Genomic DNA, 18,819 nt, shown 5'->3' with positions numbered 1-18,819 from the left:
GTTACTTGCATAGATTTTTGTTTACAGTTACTGCACTGAGCAAACACTGTTAATCCTGGCTCATGGTTGCCTGCCTTGATTGACATGGTTGCTTTCTGTGGGTTTTGTTTTAGCTGAAACTGAATGGCTACCATATCTTAAGCTGGTTTCCAATGGAATTCACAGGGTCCTAACATCAAATGGTCCATCAAGTGGTTCAGAATTTTTCTGTCTGCATATTACATATTGATTCCTTGTACAAAAAAAGTCACCACGATATAAGTTATAAAAAAAAGTCCTTACCTCATTCGGATTGGTACCACAATGGTTGCCAATAGTCCTATGATGGATAATGCACATCCAATGTATGTAATTATGTCCAAGTATTGTAAAGTATCAGGACTAACACTCTAGATGGAAAATTTAATTAACTACCATTAACTATTATTTCATTTGTGATTATGAAGAATCAAAGCAATTCATAATGATACTATATAAGTTGCATGACTGAACATATTAGATTTGTTGCTCATGTTTCTGGTTCAATACTTCAAAACAATATCTTAGCTTGTCATTATTAAGACTATTTAAACAGCTAGTTGAGGTGATCATGTTGCTCTGTTTTGTGAAACAACAGGCTAACTTAAAGGACTAATCTCCAACCTACTTTGAGTCACTCTAAACATAATTTTGTGCTTTGACATGCAGGAACTGAGATAGGACACTCCAGACAGGACTAGTAACTGAGCTAACTGTGATGATTTGATAATGTGGATCCAAACTGCAAAAGCAAGACCATGATGGACCAGATGAAGCAAAATATAATGCCTGTCCCTTCACCGAGGTACCCTTTCTTGACTTCCATGCTAGTTGTTATTGTTGTAAGAACCCCACTGATAGGTAACATTTTGTTTAACTATCTGAATTTTGATTTTGTGTGGTTTAAGGACATCTTCAATCTCTCACTGCTGCAGCCAACGTTTCCACCTGCTTCAGAAGGGAGACAATCATACCAATGCCTAAGAAGAGCAGGTTGAGCTGCCTCAACGACTATCGCCCAGTGGCACTCATATCTACTGTGATGAAGTGCTTTGAGAGGTTGGTCATGCTTGAACCAATTCCTGCCTGATCAAGGACCTGGACCCATTGCAAATTACCTATCACCACAATAGGTCTGCAGTGGATGCAATCTCACTGGCCCTCCACTTGGCCCTGAATCACCTGGACAATAGTAATACCTGTGTCAGCCTGCTGCTGATTGACTTCAGCTCAGTCCTCATCAACAAACTCCAAAACCTGTGCATCTGTACCTCTGTCTGCAAATGGATCCTTGATTTCCTCACCAGAAGATCACAGTTTGTGCAGATTGGAAATAATATCTTTTTCTCACTGATAATCAACATTGGCATACTGAAGAATGTGTGTTTAGCTCTGCTCCACTCTAACTACACCCATGATTGTGTGGCTAAGCACAGCTCAAACTCTATCTATAAATTTGCTGATGACATAATTATTGTTGGCAGAACTTCAGATGGTGACAAGGAGGTGTACAGGGGTGAGATAGATCATTGGTTGAGTGGCTTCACAACAACAACCTTGCATTCATTGTGAGTGAGACCAAGGAATTGATTGAGGACTTCACAAAGGGGAATTTGAGGGAAGATGCACCAGTCCTCAAAGAGGGATCAGAAGTGGAAAAGGTGAGCAGTTTTAAGTTCCTGGGTGGATTTTGGAAACATAACAATAATAATAATTATTATTATCATTAAGTTTATTTCACATTCTGATTTATAGAGTACTTTTCATACAGATGATGTACTTCAAAGTGTTTTATAATGGGATAAAAGTACAAAATTGAAAATAAAATAAAAAATAAAAAAACATGAAGATAAAAGACAAAAATACTTTATTAAAAGTAAGATTAAATATATAGATTTTGAGCTTGCATTTAAAAGTGTCAAATGAGTTTGCATCCCTTATAGTTTTAGGTATTAAACTCCACAGTTTAGGAGTGTAGTTCAAAAAAGCTGACCTGCCAATAATCTTTTGAGGGAGATTGTTTAAATTTAAGAGACCAGTGGAAAAAGACCTGAGAACTTGAGCAAAATTATAAAACAAAAGCGATTCTATGATGTACTGTGGTCTAAGAATATTAAGAGCTTTAAAATAAGAAATCGAACTTTAAAATCAATTTTAAAAGATTGAGGAAGATAATACAGTGAAGTTAGTACAGGAGTGATCCGTTCCCTCATCCTGGTTTTGGTTAAAGGTTTAACAGCAGCATTCTGAATGAGTTGAAGTTTGTTGATAGATTGCTTTAGAAACCCAGTAAAAAGTGCATTGCAGTAATCTAGTCTATTTGATATAAAGGTGGTGAATTAGTTTTTAAGCATCATTACGTCATGGAAACAAGTGTGTCTTTGCAACATCTTAAGTGCAGAAATGCTGCACTGGTCACTCCTTTTATGTGGGACTGAAAATTCAAATCTGAATCAAGGATAACATCCAGGCTTGATCCTTCTGATTTTACAAGGAGAGTCAAGTTCCCAAGTTAGTCAAGAAGTTTATTTCTTTTGGCTTTGGGACCAACCAAAACTATTTCAGTTTTATCTTCATTTAGCTTTAGGAAATTGTTGCTCATCCATTTTTTCATTGCAGCCATACCAGAAGTCAGAGAAGATAGGGTGTTATCAGACTCAACCAAGACATACAATTCTGCCATCTGCATAAATGTGGACATTAGGTATAAGCTCTCCAATGATGTCTCCTAAGGGGAGCACGTAGGAGGAGAAGAGTAGGGGACCAAGACAATTTTCTGAGGAGAAGTTACATTGTATCTCTTAGAAAATTGGTCTCCAAAACAGACAAAAAAATTTCTCTCTAAGATAATGAACGAAATCAATTAGGGGCATTACCGGAAGGCCATCCCAGTTCTCAAGGCAGTCTAGGAGAATGTTGTGATCATTTGTGTTGAAGGCAGCTCTTATATCTAGAAGAATTAGAACTTAGCCTTTGTGGGCATTAATGTTGATCCTAAGGTCACTGACCATTTTGGTAAGGGCCATCTCCATGCTGTGGTTTACACTAAAATCCAACTGAAACTCTTCTAGAATATTGTTGTCATTCAGAAAGTGGTTGAGTTAATTCAAAATGACTTTAAGAACCTTACCCAGGAAGGGAAGATTTGATATTGGTCTATAGTTAGCTAGTACCTCACTATCAAAATTTGGATTTTTAAGTAGGAGTTTGACAGTTGCAGTTTTGAAGGCATTTGGAAATACTTCAGTTGCAAGGGATGTGTTAATAATTTTCCTAACAGAATTGACAACACTATTAAAAGTGTCCTTAAAAGTGCAGTAGGGACAGGGTTGAGACTGCGAGTAGACCGTTTACTCTTTGTTACAATCTTATTGAGTTCTGAATGAGAAATACTTGTAAATTTTAACATAGTTGCTGTGGTTTTACAAGGATAGTGGTAAAGGTTACCAGTATCTGTAGCTATACTCTCCCTAATGGAAATATTTTTTTGATAAAAAATATTGTGAAATCTTCACATTTTGTGGCAGATAGTTACAATGGCTGCTATCGCAATTGACTTTAACTTCCCTAATATTGATTGCACCCCCCCCCCCAACTTAGAGCCAAAGGTTTAGATGCAGCAGAAATTGTTAGGTGTGTCCAGGAAGGATTCCTGACACAATATATGGACAGGCAGACTAGAGGAGAGGCCATATTGGATCAAGTACCAGGCAATGAACCTGGTCACTCTTGGTGAGTGAGCAATTCGGAAACAGCAACCACATGCTCCAGACCTCTACTATAGCATTGGACAGGGATAGGAGCAGATGATAGGGAAGTATTTAATTGGGAGAAGGTATATATTATGATGCTATTGGGCAGAAACTTGGGACCGTAAATTAGGAAATGCACAATAGAAGTGTGGAGGGGGTTTAGGGAGCACCTGCACGGGGCTCTGGATAGGCTTGTCCCATTGAGGCAAGCAAGGTGAAAGCACCATAGTTGTCAAGAGAAGTAGAACATTAAGATGTAGGAAGCAAGGATCAGAGAGAGCTCTTGAGTTATAAGATAGCCAGGAAGAAGCTGGAGCATATTTTGACTGGAGTTTGGAGACCAGTGGCGTTCCAGAGGGATTTGCTCTTCTCTTGGTGATTTTTATAAATAATTCATATGAAGAAGTGGAATGGTGAGTTAGTAAGGACATAACTTTAAGGCAACTGGAGGAAAGTATAGTGGCTATGTCAGAGGTATGCTTTTTTACACAGAGAGTGGAAGTATGTGATACGCCCTGCCGGAGGTAGTGATAGAGGCAGATACATTAGTGACATTTAAGAGACTCTTAGATAAGCACATGGATATAAGAAAAATGGAATGTCACGTGTGTGGGAAAGGTTAGATTGATTCTGTAGTAGGTTAAAGGTCAACACAACATTGTGGGCCAAAGGGCTTGTACTGCACTGTTCAGTTCTACATTCTATTTTCTTTCTAATAAAACCCTCTTATTCTTACAACCGTGAGCACGTAAAATCCCCATTCCTGCTGACCATTTTGGGGGTCTATGTTACAGCCCCACTTGAGTGACACTCCTCTCCTTGTTTCTAAGTTCTACCCTTAAGGCCTAATTAGACCATCCCCCAGAATGTCATCAGAGCACGGCTGTTATTTTTTTCATTAGTGTATGCCTGTACCTTTGTTGCCTGAGTATCTGTATTCTGGAATATTGAGCTGCCCTTCTCTCAGTCATGTTTTCATGTTTTTTTTAATGACTATAACATCCCAATCCGCAGAGACAATTTGTGCTTTGAGTTTGTCCGCCTTCTCTGTTAAGCCTTGTACTTTGAAATAAATGCAGTTTAATGGAGTATTCCTTCACTGCCTATACTATGCCCTTGACCATCCTGATTACAAGATTGGTCTTAATGGATACTGCTTTACCCATGACTTGCTCCTGCTCAGTGTCCCAACCCCTGCTATTCTAGTTTTAACTATACTAGCAAATTTTCCTGCAAGGATATTATCACTACTTTTATCTTATCATCCAAAATAAAGACAAAGTTTATTATATCTTACCATGAGAACTGCGAAGTTAGTTAGATGATCACAATTACATGTAAAATATGAGTCACTTTTTGCTAGTTTACATCCATTTGTACTCCATTCTCTAGTGGTGTAATTCCAAAAGACACATTCATTTTTATATGAATAGAATCCATCATTTAGCTCCTGTGAAGAGAAAATAAAATGGGGTTCAAACCTAGAGAAAGCTTTTCTGTAATCTCTCCTGAAATATAAATTCCCTTTAATTTAGCCAACATAACCTGGGAGGTAATTTTAATATTGGTCACAAAAATAGTCTATTAAACTCTAACAGAATGATTCAATTCCAATTTATCCATTTACAAGATGACTGCTTATTAAAATACTTTATAATATCCAATCTCCTTTGAAACATCAAGCATTTTGGCACCAATAAAGAAAGGAAGAATTTCAAAAAGAAAAATAATGGTATTTCATTAAAAAAAATTGATTTGAAGATAAATATCAAACACAGTCGAAGTCTCCTTTCAAAAAAATAAACTCACAGTGCACATTTAGTCAACTTATCGCCAGGAATGGATTGCATGCTAGGAAGTGGAGGGAGAGGTTGAAATGGCCTTCATTTGTCTGCAGTGTCTTGATTATGTTCTTTGAAAGCCCATGTCATCGGCGCAAAGGAATGGTGGCTCTGAACCAATAGACATTGGGAAGCAGCATTGTTTGTAATAAAGTGTTTGAAGATGTAAGAAAGCATTAGTGTGGAGTGTCCAGTATGCAAAATATAGAAGCATAGAACATAGAAAACCTACGGCCATATACAGGCCCTTTGGCCCACAATGCTGTACCAAACATGTACTTACTTTAGAAATTACTTAGGGTTACCCATAGCCCTATATTTTTCTAAGCTCCGTGTACCTATCCAGGAGTCTCTTAAAAGACCCTATCGTATCCGCCTCCACCACGGTCACTGGCAGCCTATTCCAGCACTCACCACTCTCTGCATAAAAAATTTACCCCTGACATCCCCTCTGTACCTAATTTCAAGCACCATAAAACTGTGTCCCTTCATGTTAGCCATTTCAGCCCAGGGAAAAAGCCTCTGACTATCCACATGATCAATGCCTCTCATCACCCATAGGCATATATATGAAGATAAATATATGTTGGGATCATCTATTGTATCTGGTCCTCCTAATGCGGCCTTCTCTACATTGGTGAGACCGAATCTATATTGGGGGTCCGCTTTATCGAGCACCTCTGCTCTATCCACCAAAATCATAATTTCCCAGTGGCCAATTTTAATTCCTATCCCCATTCTGAGCTGCCCCAGTCCTGTTCTGCCATGATGAGGCCACTCTCAGGCTGGATAAGCAACACCTCATATTCTATCTAAGTAGCCTTCATCCTGATTGCATGAACATTGATTTCTGCTTCCGGTAATTTATTGCCTATTTTTCTTTTTCCCTCCCCCTTCCCTCTTCTTCCATTTCCAACTCTGGTCTCTTACTTTATCTCCTCACCTGCCTAACACCTCCCGCTGGTGCCTCTCCTTTCCTTTCTTCAAAAGTCCACTCTCATCTCCTTTCTTTCCAGCTCTTTACCTTTCCTACCCACCTTGTTTTTCCTTTCCGCACTTGTGGCACGTTGGGCACAGCCTTTCATTTTAGCACAACTTTAGCATTTTGTCTGTTTTTTATGAGAATAAAAATGCTGGCTCGACGCTGAACCCAGCACAGAAGGAGAGCGTGCAAGGAGCTGGCCGGATTCAAAGCCGGGATCACCTGCCTGGAAGTCTGGTGCAGATACCACTACACCACTGGTTCGCTTCACCACCCACCTTGCTTCTAACTTGTTCTCCTTCCCTTCCCTCACGTCTTTGTTCTGGTCTCTTCCCTCTTCCTTTCCAGCCCTGATGAAGGATCTTGGCTCAAAATGTTAACTGTTTATTCATTTTCATAGATTCTGCCTGACCTGCTGAGTTCATCCAGCAGTTTATGATTGCGCTAAGTAGGCTGCGAATGTGTAGAGTGATGTATATTAACTTAGCAATAATGCTGATTTATTGGCACAGCTTGACCCTGATTCAATTGGTTTGGAGTTCAAATGACTCAGAAGGCTTAAGCACAAATACCTTGGTTGGGAATGAGGTCCATGTTGCAGATGCTGAACCAAACCTTTAATAAGATTCAATTTTTCATCATTAGTGATGAAAATCATTAAGTTCTTCCGTAAGTTTACAGCATATGAAGTTCTTTGGACCAAAGGTCAAGTGCTTTCCTGGCATATATGATGAATAAACTCTTCATGGGCTTCCAACCAAATACAGGTTTGTCTTCAATAATATTTTCCAACACATTGGTCCAAAGAACAAATAAACTCTTCTCAGGCTTCCAGCTGGGACCAGGTATCAATTATAACCTATGTTTCGATGGCAAACTCTACCATCCCCGATGAAGTTGGCAGAGTTTGCCATCACAATGTCAGTTATAATCAATACCTGTACCCAGCTGGAAGCCTGAGAGAGTTTATTTGTTCTTTGGACCAAAGTGTTGGAAAATATTATTGAAGACAAATCTTGGGAATTGTATTTCATTAGCTTCATTTGGGTGAATAGATACTGATGTCAGAGAACAGAAAATGTTGCTCCAAAATCAACCATATGAGATTAAATAGTGACATTATCACATTCAGAGACAAGGACAAAATTACTTAATGCTACATTAACCCAATTTTTAACATTTATTTTTCCAACATATCATAGGGCGGACAAATTTTTATTTAATTTAGAGATACAACAAGGTAACAGGCTATTCTGGCTCATCAAGCCTATAATGCCTAATTACACCCATGTGACTATTTATCCTACTATTCCATATGTTTTAGGAAAGTGGGAGGAAACCAGATCACCATGTGGTCATGAGGAGAACATAAAAGTTCCTTACGGACAGCGGCAGGATTTTACCAGGCTGAGTTTATTTTATGAGACTGAACTGGATTTTATGTGACAGGAACAGGACAACCTGTGTTGCTGGCTAACCACTACACCACCCTATCTAGTCCAATTTCTAATTCAAGTTTTTTTTTGGAATTCGAAGCGTTCACTGTGAATTCAGAAGAATGGCATGACAAATGCAGCTCTACCCACCCCGCTTGCCTGTTTTTGTATGTCCACCCATTATTTTGAGTTTTCTTACCATTTTCCTTAATTTTACTGTTGCTTTAATATCTGTTTTATGGTCCTGAACAGAGGCAGCTATTACTTGTGTCTTCAAAACCACACCGCGTGTGCTTTTAGGAACTGGAAAAAATGGGGCTTTGTCATAGAGAACAAATCCAACGTTATCTGCATCCTCTAAATTAAGGATAGAAAATAAAGAAGATTGAGAAATTGCAATTAATAATCAACATCATACAGAACAAGTTTAACTTTAACATAATTTATATTAAAAGCAGAAAACATTCACAATACTCAGTACAAGCAATCAAATGCCTAGGTTTGATGATGATGATGATGACATTATCTCAGGCCTGAGAGGCCAGCATCGGGCATTTTTTCATGCCTTACAAGGATCGGAAGGCTGTGTGGGGCACCACTCCTCACACAGACATTTCGCAGTATTTCTTTTTTATTTTACTAGGTCAAGTTGCGAGCTTAACATGCAACCCGGCGCGGATGGAAAGTGTTCTCGGGAGCGACCTGACTGGATTCAAACCCGGGAACCTCCGTTCCGGAGTCCGGCGCTGATGTCACTGCGCCACCAGCCGACAAATGCCCAGGTAGGTCTAAGGTAAGGACATGTTTGGCACAGCTTTGTGGGCCGAAGGGCCTGTATTGTGCTGTAGGTTTTCTATGTTTTCTATGTTTCTATGTAAATACAACAAAGCACTTTATAGATGCCAAACTAGCAGATTTTCTGTATACAGTATTAGGTTCTTTTGCTACCCAATACACATTCAATTCACTTTTTCTTTAAAGTGACAAATTGTTTTACAAAGTTTCCAGTGAGGTTAAAGGAAACTGAGAATTATGGCATTGTGATTTAAAAGGAGCATGGGCTGGGCCCCTAATGATTTTAGAGAATGTACTGGAACAGGACCCCCCCTGGAGTTAATAGGCATACAGCAAAAGGGGCATGGTGAGTTGAAGGAGGTGCAGGAAAAGTGGCGTCTTGTGGATAGAAAAAAAAGATAGTAAATCTCTGATTATATACTAAATTTAGTGTAGGAATCAGAGCCATATAAGTAAGATGTTGAAATACCAGGATTTCTAAAAAATCAAATAGTGCTTAAGTAGAGATTTAATATCTGAGCCTTTTCCAGCCATAGAATGGCACTTTGCAAACTTTAGTGAACAGCGCATGTTTTAATTTTCTTCCTTGATTTTAACTTGCATTGCAGTCGAGCCTCAATTAGTGGGAGTATGCTGGAAGGAGAGAGACAGACAGGAAGAGAGATGAAGTCCTGCAAAGTGAATACAGACGATTAAGAAAGCAGAAACTCTATGGTTGTAATCTCAGGATTAGTCCTTGTGCTAGTGAGGGTAAGGATAGGACGTGAAAGCAAATGAGTACGTGTTTGAAAAGCTGGTGCAGGTGGGATACCTCCCGCTACTTGGCGCATTGAGATCCACTGGGCAGGTCATGAGGTGTGGAAGATCTGACAGGCTAAACTGCAGAATATCTCATGGGGAACTCAGATGAACTTAAAATATAGATCACCATGTGCGACTGTGGTGGTTATTACAGTCTCCCCATGAGCTCAGCTCAGCTCAGCATTCTGAGGAAGATATGCTTCCAGAATTTTAGAAGTGGGGTCAAGAGGGGAAATCACACTATTGACTAAGGAGAACAGCACAGCAGAGTACTTAGAGTGGCAACACACACAAAATGCTGGAGGAACTCAGCAGGCCAGATAACAGCTATGTAAAAGAGGAAATAGTTTGTATTTCAGGCCGAGACCCTTCATCAGGGCCAGAGTACATAGAACATAGAACATAGAAATTTACAGCACATTAAAGGCCCTTCGGCCCATAATGTTGCGCCGACCAAGTAACCTTCTCTAGATACTGCCTAGAATTTCCCTAGCGCATAGCCCTCTATTTCTCTAAGCTCCATGTATCTATCTAAGAGGCTCTTAAAAGACCCTATTGTATCCGCTTCCACTACCGCCACCGGCAGTGCATTCCACACACCCACCACTCTCTGTATGAAGAGCTTACCCCTGACATCCCCTCAGTACCTATTTCCAAGTACCTTAAAACCATGCCCCCTCATGTTAGCCATTTCAGCCCTGGGATAAAACCTCTGGCTATCCACACGATCAATGCCCCTCATCATCTTATACACCTCTAACAGGTCACCTCTCATCCTCCGTTGCTCCAAGGAGAAAAGGCCAAGTTCACTCAACCTATTTCATAAGGTACACCCTCCAATCCAGGCAACATCCTTGTAAATCTCCTTTGCACTCTCTAAGAGTACTTAGAATAGGCATCCCAGGAGTGGATGTGCAAGAATTCCATATGCATAGAATTTAGAAATAAAACTATTAAAAGGCCCCCAATAGTCAGGAGGTAAAGGAAATAGATTCATTGGCCACTGACTGTGTGTTCATGGTCTTCTGCTGCTGCAGACCATCCATGTCAAGGTTTGATGTGCTGCACATTTGGAGATGCTCTTCTGTTCACCATTGTTGTAACCCATTAGAGGAGTGGCTAATCTCCTCTGACCACTCTCATTAACAAAGCATGCTCATCCTCAGAACTGCCACTCACTGGATGTTTTTTTGTTTCTCACACCATTCGCTGTAATCTCTAGAGACTGTTGTGCTGAAAATCCCAGGAGATCAGCAGTTTCTGAGATACTCAAACCACCCTGTTGGCACCAATAAACATTCTATAGTGAAAGTCACTTGTAACACATTTCTTTCCCCCTTTTTGTTTGGTCTCAACAACGACTATACCTCTTGACTATATGTTTTTATGCATTGAGTAGTTGCCATGTGATCGGCTGATTAGAAATTTGCATTAATGAGCAGGTGTACTAGCGTAACTAGTAAAGTAGTCAATGAGTGTGTATGTAAGGAAATCACAGATAGATGTAGGAATAGTAGAAATGTAATAGTGGCTAATTTTAATCTTTGTAATATTGACCAAGACTGACTTTGTACTAAAAGATTTGTGTAAAGCTTGTCTACAAAAGTTTTCTGATGAACCTATGAGAGAAGGGGCTGCATTAGATCTGCCCTGAGGAAATAAGGTTGGAGAAGTGATTGATGTGTCAATGGATGAGGACTTTAGGATCTGTGGTGAGATGAAACAGAGTTTGTGATCTCCCTTTTGGAACAGTTATAAAAATGATTTAATATGTTGACCGGATGGATATCAAATACTGAAAGGCCTAGATAGAGTGGATGTGGAGAGGATGTTTCGAATAGTGGGGAGTCTAGGACCAGAAGGTACAGCCTCGGATAGAAGGATGTCACTTTAAAACAGATGAGAGGGCATTTCTTTAGCTCAAGGTTGGTGAATCTATGGCATTCATTGCCATAGATGGTTGTGGAGGCCAAGTCACTGGGCATATTTAAAGTGGAGGATGACAGTTTCTTGATTAGTAAGGGCTTCAAATACTATGGGAAGAAGGCAGGAGAATGAGATTGAGAGTGATAATAAATCAGCCATGAGAGCAGACTCGATAGGTCAAATGGCTTAATTCTGCTGTGTCCTAGTGTCTTATTGTCTTATTAGGGCTTGGGCTATCAGGTGTTAGGCTTAAAGAGAAAAGAGGCTCACCCTGGGATATCACAATTAAGCTCAGGGTGAACAGCATGCTTAGTTTGGTTAGAGTAGAAGTGGGATAGGTGCACCCCAGCTGCAGAGCTATCAGTTTTAGCACAGTAAGAAGCCATGGCTAGATCCAGGCCAGGACAGCAAAGACAAAAAAAACCTCTTTAAATTAGGAATTCTGTCTCTGAGCTGTTCAATGCTCAATATTACCACAGGAGGGTGGATGGTGGAGGGAGCAGCCACATCAAATTTCCATCAGCAAACTCCCACCAGCATTTTCAACATCTTCCTGGGGTAATGTATATCAAATATCTCTCACTCAATAGACCCTATTTTGGGCTAACAATATGCAGGAGGTTGGCAATGTAATCTGATTATGCCCGAAGTAACTTGAGGGATATGAGTTTATCGATCTTTCTGCTATCTGTTAGTGTAGGTCAAACTACAATTCTAATACAAAATACTGGACTGGAGATGAAATACGACAAAATAAACAAGGAACATTAACATTTTTTGCTTGTTATAAATAAAGTGCCAATGTTTATAAAATGATATTTACAGCATTGCCATGTAAAATCACAAAGAATTTAAGCGACACAGATGCACCAATAATAATTACATCTTATAAATAATAATACCTGTACCATAATCAATATAATTAATCTTTCATTGAAAGTCTCTTTTGTTCATTTACTAAACAGATCAAAATTTATTTATAGTTAACGTGAAAAGTTCTTACTGATGTCAGGTAGGAAGATGTGTGCCTGAATATTTGATTCATTGCTATCGTTGTCATTTTTTACAAATTCAATTGCATTTTTTTGAAGGATGTTGTTGGTACCTGTAGAAATGCAAAATGCAGAAGATTATTTAAATACACTAGCACCAGGTATGAAGACATCAGATCTCTTTTGTTTTAGCTTTTATACTTAATTCCTTGAAAAGTTGAGGTACTAAGAAGAGTAATAGATTCAATAAATATGATAGAGAGGAAAAAATACATCCCTTTCATGCATGCTTCCAGTATAAGGAATAGTTACTTTAAGATTATTGTCAGTCCTTTCAGCAATACTTTCGCTTTGGCACATATGGAAAACTGTGGAAGTCAGAAACAGTACCAGGACACTTAAGAAAAAGTAACAACTGTAAACAGTGCACTGTAATTTTCCAGTGAACTTTGAACTGTCCCAAGCCCAGCTGTAAAAAGAGGAGTGTTGGATATGGAACTAGCAACCCCATCCCTTTAAAAAAACAAACTGCAGAAATTCCAACAGAAGCTCCTAAGAGCTCATCCCTGGGCAAGGAAGATGGGCTATACCTGGGAACTTGAAAAACTGACCCAGGGTAGAGGACTCTGACGAGTGACTGTTGGTGGCCTCTGCCCCAGTAAGTGTGATATGCTTCACTAACTAATTTTCCAGTGAAACCACACTGAGTTTTTTTTATAATTACAGAAACGTTGAGACATTGGAAATGGATTAAACAGGAAATACTATTTTGTTTTGAAAATGTATTTGTGAATTTCAATCTAGTTGATACTTGTGCCTCTATTGTTATTGCTATTCATTTGATTTATAAAGTGTGCAGTCAGGAAGAACAATTGGATCTTTCATTTAACACTAACACCAATGTTTTTTTTCCAACAGTTTATTGCCAAAAAATAAATAATGGAACTTTTTCTAAGAGATCAGAAATATTCTCTTAAACTTCAGTGATATAGTTTTGATATTAATCTAGGCAAAGGACTGAAGGTGTCAATGCACGCAGTATACGGAATAAGGTAGATGAACTTGTAGCGCAGCTATAGATTGGCATGCATGATGTTGTGGGCATCACTGAGCCATGGCTGAAAGAAGATCAGAGTTGGGAGATTGAAATGCAGGGATACGCACTGCGTCGAAAGGACAGGCAGGTCGGCAGAGGGAATGGTGTGTCCTGGTTGATAAAAAATGTAATCAAATCCTTATAAAGAGGCAACATAGAACTGGAAGATGTAGGATTTTTTTTTAATAGAGTTAAGAAACTGATAGGAATTATATACAGCCTTCTGAACAGTAACCAGAATGCGGGATATAAATTATAACAGGAGTTAGAAAAGGCATGTAACAAGGGACAATAGTGTTAGGGGATTTCAACATGCAGGTAGATTTGAAAATCAGGTTGATGCTGGATTCCAAGAGAAGGAATTTGTGCAATGCCTTCGAAATGGATTTTCAGAACAGCTTGTGGTTGAGCTCATGAGGGGGAAAGGGAATTCTGGATTGGATTTTGTGTAATGAATGAGATTTAATTAAGGAGCTTAAGGTAAAAGAACCCTTAGGAGGCAGTAATCATACTATTATATAATTCACACTGCAGTATTAGAGAGAGATAAAGTCAGATGTATCACAATTAATGCCCTGGCTCACATTTTTACTGCTGTCCTGCTAAATAAACCATGATGGAATGGTAGAGCAGACTATACTGGAGTGGCCTATTTCTGCTCTTATGGTCTATATTCATGTAAAATCTTACTTTTATAAAGAACAAGTCCTCTGATATTTGTTCCATTTTGCTTTGATTTCACTGCCACCAGCGGACACACTTCATCCAGCTCCACTTCAGTTGTCTTATTTTCTAGTGTCAGAGACAAACTGAAACAAAAAAGTAATATATTAATTAAGCTTATTACTCACTTTAGGGAAATAACTTTCACTAATCATCGTCTCATATCATGCAAGAGGTGGCATGCCAAAGAAAGCTTCCATTGATTTATAGTTTTGTTCTCACCCCAATGTCTTCATAAGTTTTAAAACTTTACTCTAAACTCTAGAAAGAAAATTTGCCTAGATAAATAATGCTAATGAGTTTGACACCAAAAATGTGCTGTTGTACATGTGTACTGAATCCATAGTGGTGAGAGGCAATGTAGAGGAGGCCCAGTAGTCCCATTTGAGAGGCAATTCGAACAGTGGAACCCTAACATTAAAATCTAATTACTCAAGGAACACATTTAATCTTTCGACCTACCTAACTTATTTTCTGATTTGTTGCATTTTACAAATCATCTGTATAATATTGTTTTCTGCAGATAGCTGGCCTACTTCAAAGCAGTCAGGTAATTATTCAGGCAAACACGAGGAAATCTGCAGATGCTGGAATTTCAAGCAACACACACAAAATGCTGGTGAACGCAGCAGGCCAGGCAGCATCTATGGGAAGAGGTACAGTCGACATTTCAGGAGGGGGAGGGGGAGGGGGAAGAACTGAAATGATAGGAGAAGACAGGAGGGGGAGGGATGGAGCCAAGAGCTGGACAGGTGATTGGCAAAAGTGATATGAGAGGATCATGGGACAGGAGGCCTAGGGAGAAAGAAAGGGGGAGGGGGGAAGCCCAGAGGATGGGCAAGGAGTATAGTGAGAGGGACAGAGGGAGAAAAAGGAGAGAGAAAAAAATTAATAATAATAAACAAATAAATAAATAAATAATGGATGGGGTACGAAGGGGAGGTGGCGCATTAACGGAAGTTAGAGAAGTCAATCTTCATGTCATCAGGTTGGAGGCTACCCGGACGGAATATAAGGTGTTGTTCCTCCAACCTGAGTGTGGCTTCATCTTGACAGTAGAGGAGGCCATGGATAGACATATCAGAATGGGAATAGGACGTGGAATTAAAAATGTGTGGCAACTGGGAGACCCTGCTTTCTCTGGCAGGGGTGATATACTGCGGCCGGTGCTCCCGATGCGGCCTTCTATATATTGGTGAGACCCGAAGCAGGCTGGGAGACCGTTTCACTGAACACCTACGCTCAGAGAACACTTGTAAGGATATTGTCAGGTCTGGAGGACCTGAGTTATAAGGAAAGATTGAATAGATTAGGACTTTATTCCTTAAAATGTGGGAGATTGAGAAGGGATGAACATCCCCTCTCAAGAGGAGGGGAAGATGAGGGGAAACTTCTTCACTCAGAAGGTTATGACAGTGTAGAATGAACTGCCAGCAGATGTGAGCTCAATTACAGCTTTTAAACAAAGTTTGGATGGGTAGATGGATAGTAGGGGTATGGAGAGCTATGGCCCCAGTATAGGTTGATGAGAGTAGACAGTTTAAGTGGCTTCATCGTGGACTAGATTGGCCAAAGGGCCTGTTACTGTGTTGTTCTTCCCTATGACTCTATATTGGAAGTGCTACATAGTGTGGATGTGGTGAGGACGTTCCCAATACTGGGATATCCAGAATCGGAGGGCACAGCCTCGGATTTGATGGACGTCTCTTTAAAACAGATGAGGAGGATTTTCTTTCTAGAAATTTTCTTTCTAGGAAATAAGGCAGAGTGGAATTGTTCCATTCCACACCTTTATGACTATCATGCATTTCTGATGTGATGAGCACAGTATGCAGCGTTTATTCACTTTTGACTTTAATAAGTAAGAAACGTAGGTGAGGTAAGAGCAAAAGTAAAGGTTTACAGTTAAAACATTGAATAACATAATTAAATTAAGAAAGGCATGGCAGGGCGAGTAATGTGCTACTTTCGCCATGCGTCCCAGCTAATAGGTGCCACTGAGACCCATGGTGGACACATCTGTAGTAATTTTCTATAGCTCGAGGAACTTGAACACAAAATTGACGGGCTGGAGTCCAAGGGTCAGATACTGACAGGGCTAAGTCACCTACGTACTTTGTTCCAGGAGCCAGTCACGCTCCTTAGACGCAGTGTGCAGAACTAATCAGTCCATAGGGACAGGGATGTGACAATGAGCAAGGGTGATATGGGAGTTCAGAAGGTAGTGTTAGAGCAGCTCCAGCTCTTGCAAATCCAGCAGATGTAAAATTCCTGCAGCTTGTTGGGGCAAGAGCAGAAATTGCAAACAGTAAGCAAACTGACCACAGCACCATAGTGCACGGAGACATTCAAACTGGGATATTGTGATTGAGTACAGTATAGCTCAAGGTATAGGCATCATTCTCTGCATCCCTGGGCCCAAGTCCCAAGGGTTGTGCTGCCTGCTTGCTACTGGTGTTTTTATTGAGTCTAGAGAAAAATTTATATGGGATGGGGGTGATCCAGATTTTATGGTCTACATGGGAAGCAATACAAGAAGGTTCTCCTGAAAAAGTGTAACAGCTAGATCTCAAACTTAAAAGCAAAATTACAAAGGTAATCTCAAGGTTATTAACTGAATCACTTACAATTTGACAGAGGACAATTACAAATAGGACAATTGAATGTGCAGTTAAAAGATGAATGTGGGAGAAAATTATTTGAAATCATAAAGCAATGGCACCCATACTGGTGAAATAGGGAGCTGTTTCATGAAAACAGTCTTTTGGATCAAACTGGGGCAGTATCCTAACAAATCACATTAACTAAAGCTGTGGATAAGGCTTTAAACAGGAGGGAAATTCAGGTCAAGGGATAAGAAGAACAAAGCAGATACCCCATAATTATAATTTCCTTTTTTCCTAATCACAATACCTTTGCAGCTGTTGCTGTGCCTCAGTAATGACAATATCGTCTGCTTTCAGTATATTACAGAATCCCTCTATTACGTTTGCTTGAGTCTGTAGAGAAACACAACTTCAGTCATAGCTTAATTTCATATTAAGTCTGCAAGTATGCACGTTCCTAATGAGCAAAACTTAAATAAATCAAATAAGTTAGAGTTAATAAAGTTGGTTAGTAAGTGCAGAAAGAAACAATTCTCCTTAAAATTGCATCAGTTTTTCTGGCTCAGAAGAGGCTGCCTGGTGTCCTGGATAAGGGGTCCCCAAACTTTTTTGCACCGCAGACCGGTTTAATATTGACAATATTCTTGCGGACCGCGGACCGGGGGGGGGGGTGTTCAAGTAGGGTTAAACTCACCTCAACATGTCTTTTACAGTTGGGGTTGCCAACTTTCTCACTCCCAAATAAGGGACAAAAGTAGCAGTCAAATCCTGACGAAGGATCCCAGCCCAAAACATCGACTGTACCTGTTCCTATAGATACTGCCTGGCCTGCTGCGTTCACCAGCATTTTTTGTGTGTGTTGACGGGACACTTGTGTTTACCCCAGGAAAGACTACCATGACCATGAAGCCTTGCGCGGGCACCTATGTGCACATGCGTGATGTGCGCATGCGCGTACATGCCGATTTCCCCCCCCCACAAATCAGTTTTGGCTTAATCCTCCCGCCTACACTGTACATACATGATTTCTTCTTTATATAGGCTGCGTATTTATCATATCATTCCTGCTATGTTGGAGTTATTTTAGGTTTTATGTGTTATTTGGTATGATTTGTTAGGTTATGTTTTGGGTCTGGGAACACTCAAAAATTTTTCCCATATAAATTAATGGTAATTGCTTCTTCGCTTCACGCCATTTCGGCACGAAAGGTTTGATAGGAACGCCCTACCTTAGTGGGGGAAATACGGGACAAGGCCGGTCCCGTATGGGACAAACCAATTTAGCCCAATATACGGGATGCCCCGGCAAATACAGGACAGTTGGCAACCCTATGTTCAAGTTCAACAGTGCGTGACAGGGAATGAGGAAAGGTGCAGCTGACTCCTATTGTTTCCTCCCGGCCCGGTAGCACATACTTTGCGGCCCGGTAGTTGGGGACTGCTGTCCTGGATAGTTCCAACAGGCCACTTTGCAATCACCATAACTGTAGCAATCACTACAGTTCTAATGCATTTTTTCTCTATAATCAAGTAATGCTTAACTGGAAAACCCTAAAATACACTTCACGCAAATATTTTGTCTGTTCTCTTCACTCCTCCTCCACCTCTCTGCGGCTTAAAAGATCAATGTTTTCCCACTTTTCCAGTTCAGATGATAGGTCATTTAACTAAAAAAAAAGACTCTTCTCTTTCTTGCTCCTTAGCTACAACCTGACCCGCTGAACTCTTTCATCATTTTGAGCTTCAGATTCCTAGCCCCAGAAGTTCTGTTTTCTTCAATTACTGACTCTTCTTGTGACCTGGGCTAATGGAAGTTAAGAGAATTCCTTGGGGAAAAGTGGCAAAAATGGA

At 40.0% G+C, this 18,819-nt stretch overlaps 1 protein-coding gene across 1 annotated transcript in view; it reads right to left on the bottom strand.

Moving 5' to 3' along the window:
- Positions 1-18,819, bottom strand: part of LOC134345927 (putative uncharacterized protein DDB_G0282133) — an 87,584-nt gene that overhangs the window by 23,584 nt on the left and 45,181 nt on the right. Inside the window, exons 8-13 of the mRNA XM_063047279.1 lie at positions 17,276-17,361; positions 14,330-14,448; positions 12,555-12,656; positions 8,229-8,386; positions 5,068-5,220; positions 283-389 (exon numbers count right to left, since the gene is read on the bottom strand). Of these exons, the coding sequence (XP_062903349.1) occupies positions 283-389; positions 5,068-5,220; positions 8,229-8,386; positions 12,555-12,656; positions 14,330-14,448; positions 17,276-17,361 (725 nt within the window). The remainder of the gene's footprint in view (positions 1-282; positions 390-5,067; positions 5,221-8,228; positions 8,387-12,554; positions 12,657-14,329; positions 14,449-17,275; positions 17,362-18,819) is intronic.

This window comes from Mobula hypostoma, chromosome 4, assembly GCF_963921235.1.
Source record: "Mobula hypostoma chromosome 4, sMobHyp1.1, whole genome shotgun sequence".
Taxonomy (NCBI): Eukaryota; Metazoa; Chordata; class Chondrichthyes; order Myliobatiformes; family Myliobatidae; genus Mobula; species Mobula hypostoma.
The sequence above is the reverse complement of the archived record's forward strand: the minus strand, read 5'-3'. Positions and strand labels throughout refer to the sequence as shown.